General features: G+C 41.2%; 1 protein-coding gene across 3 annotated transcripts in view; it reads left to right on the forward strand.

Moving 5' to 3' along the window:
• The window catches only part of Aadat (aminoadipate aminotransferase), a 38,186-nt gene that overhangs the window by 21,122 nt on the left and 13,931 nt on the right, over window positions 1-3,133 (forward strand). For all 3 annotated transcript variants that reach the window (XM_023700110.1, XM_023700111.1, XM_004640235.2), the window contains 2 exons: window positions 520-594; window positions 1,351-1,560. In XM_023700110.1, coding sequence (XP_023555878.1) covers window positions 520-594; window positions 1,351-1,560 — 285 coding nt within the window. The remainder of the gene's footprint in view (window positions 1-519; window positions 595-1,350; window positions 1,561-3,133) is intronic.

The following is a 3,133-nucleotide window of genomic DNA, read 5'->3' on the forward strand; positions in this document are numbered from 1 at the left end:
TTACATATATATGTATTTCATTAATTGTTGACGTCTAGCTTAGCTTTTCCAGAAGACATGTAACTCTAAGCGAAGGAGAAATGTGTGACTCTCTTGGTCTTTGAGCTCCAGAGCCTCATAGTGATGTGACTCGTAGAGGGCAATTAACACACTCTCAAAGAAGCAAGAAGATGAATTTTAGGAATCAAGCCAGTTATGAGCCTTTATACTTTTCCTTAGAACAAAAGTTGGTACTTAAAGAGTGTCATTCAAATTCCCATCTAGATTTGTACATAAAGTTTTATTGAAACTCAGTCACTCCATTCACTTTGATATTGGCTGTGGGTACTTTCTCACTCTAGAAGCAGAGGAGAGTGGTAGCAAACAGGCAGAATAACCCACAAGATGGTTACTGCTGGGCCCTTTACAAAAAAAAAAAAAAAATGCCAACCCATACTCTAGGGTCATGTGAGCTCAAATGAAATAATACGATTCTGAGAATAAAACACTCTGCAAGTTAATATGTGTTTCTTCTTTTAGGCATTTGAAATGATAATTAATCCTGGAGATAACATCCTCCTAAATGAACCAGTTTATTCGGGAACACTTCAAGCTGTAAGTACACGTTTTTGCAAAATAACAACTCTTATATAACAACTCAAAATAACAACTCTGTGTGACGCATGACTATCATAGCTCAGTGGCTTACACCAGGACACTGTGTGCCACAAGCCCTCTGCTGCTCACATCTGTGGCCTCTTCATTCCCAGCCCCAAGCTGACAGGAGCAGCCCCTACATGGAACACAGCCAAGCTTAGAGCAAAGGACAAAGACATAGAAACCACTTGTTGGATATTTAAAACTTCTTGAAGGAACAAATGTCCCTTTTGCTCACAATTTATTTGGCAAAGGAAGAATACAGTCAAATCAGACATAAATGGTGCAAGAGAACATGATCCATAGCCAGGGTGATAGTACATATTGGTAAGCTCAGCACTCTGGGAGGCTGACTCAGAAGGATTCCAAATTCAAATCCTATATGGGCACCTTAATGATACCCTGTGCAAAAATAAAAAAATATAAAGGGAAAAAGGGGTTAGGGATGTCACTCAGTACAAAGACCTTGAGTTCAACTGCCAGTACAAAAACAAAAACAAAAACAAAAAAACCCAATATATAGTCTTTTCCATAGAATCTACCACATAAGAACAATATAGAATGTCAACCTGGGGAGCTTGGAGCTAAGGCAGATTTATTCTTTTGATGATATAAATAGAAACATTGCTAATTAGTATTTCTTTAAATTATATTTATGTTTTGTATTCATATTTGACTTTGAACTTTTTTTATTATTATTATTTTCATTCTCAGCTGCACCCTCTGGGCTGCAACATTATTAATGTTCCCAGCGATGAGTTTGGGATCATCCCAGATGCCCTCAAAGAAATCCTTTCCAAATGGAAACCAGAAGATTCCAAGGACCCTTCCAAAAACACACCCAAATTTCTCTATACTGTCCCCAACGGCAACAATCCCACTGGCCACTCACTGACTGGTGACCGCAAGAAGGAGATCTATAAGGTATTTCAAAGAATGCGTCATGTGGTTGGTTCCCGTGCCCATCCCTTTCCTTTAGATGAGTCATGTCCAGTTCCTTTCCTACTCCCCTCTTGCTTTCAAGGAAGAGAATTTTGAATAAAGGGAGCTCATCTCTGCTAAGGGCAGTAATAATTTCTGTATAGTAAAATTTCTGTGTACTACTTTTGTTTCTGAGATTTTTTACTTTTCCCTTAACTGGTATTTTAGTACAAATAAAAGAGCATTTTCACTATGATGGTAAACTTTATGAGATTATTAATATTTAAGCTAAAGTTTGATCTTCATTACATTTGTGGTTTTCACTTGTCTCTTCTGCTTCTTAGTCCTTTCTTTTCACACTTCATTCAAAGTATTCTTGAGAAATAATGCATTTTTCATCTCTAAAATCTGTTTTAGATACCAATAATCCCTGGCTTTTCACGTAAACATTTTTTCAAAGTATCAAACGTATATTGGGCTATACAAAAATCTCTGTAAAGGGAAATACACCTTTGTGAAATATTTTTTATACCTGAACTATGATCCCTAACCCTTCCTATAAATACCGGTTTCAAATAAATAACAAACTCATGTGAAACCATATAAACTTCCGTCATGTGCAGTGGATCATAAGCAATAGTTCACCTGTCAACCAGTTCCTTTTACTATGAATAAAGTTCAGAATACTCCTTTCCTATTTCTTACGCTGTCCTGGCACACTCCTCGGCTCCCGGCTCTATTTCCAGACTCCCCTGAGAGTCTCCTCCTGTCCCCAGAGCCCCGTTCCACACCCAAGGAGCCCACATTGCCCAGCACCACGTAGTCCCTGAGTGCCACTGTTCTGTGTCATGCTTCACGCTTCAGGTCTCCATGTGGATGGCTGGTAGCCTGGCCCAAATAGAACACCTAGTTTGCCAGCACCCCACCAAGTTCACTGCACACACTTCTGCACAGTGTAGCTCTAGAAATGGCCTCTATGAACCCCAAGAACAGTCACCCTTCATTTCTCTCTTTCCCTGCTCTCCTTTCCCCAACCACCACAGATTTATCCAAATCCAGCCATTTTTCTCCCCCACCATTCAGAGCCCCATTTTCTAATTCACCCCTTGCCTTTACTGAATGGGTGACTTGGTCACTCACCCTTGCTGTGTTCTCTTGAGCACTGTTATGGTTTGTATCTAGCTGTCCCCGCAAAGCCTCATGTAAATCATGGGGCGCTCACTGCTTGAGGAGCAGCATGTGGCTCGAGGGGCGGGGCCAGAGGACCGGGGCAGGGCTTAAAGGGCGGGGCCAGAGAGGCAAGAACCCTTCAATTGACAGCATGCGCCTCCCTATGCCCCACCCCTCAGGCCAGGTGGCCTCTCTCGCAGGTATGGAGCGGATCACCCGGGACACGGCAGTGCCCTAGCCTCTCTTCCAGACTCTGTAGCGCAAGACAGCAGCATCTCAAGGTCTTGATAGTCTAATTCAGGCAGCTTTAAACTATGAAACCTCCGGTAATTAGGAACTAAATAAACCTTCCCTTTCCTAAGCTTGAATGTTTTTTTGGTTATTTTTTTTTTTTTTTGCATGAGTA

This window comes from Octodon degus, unplaced genomic scaffold (assembly GCF_000260255.1).
Source record: "Octodon degus isolate 3935 unplaced genomic scaffold, OctDeg1.0 scaffold00121, whole genome shotgun sequence".
Taxonomy (NCBI): Eukaryota; Metazoa; Chordata; class Mammalia; order Rodentia; family Octodontidae; genus Octodon; species Octodon degus.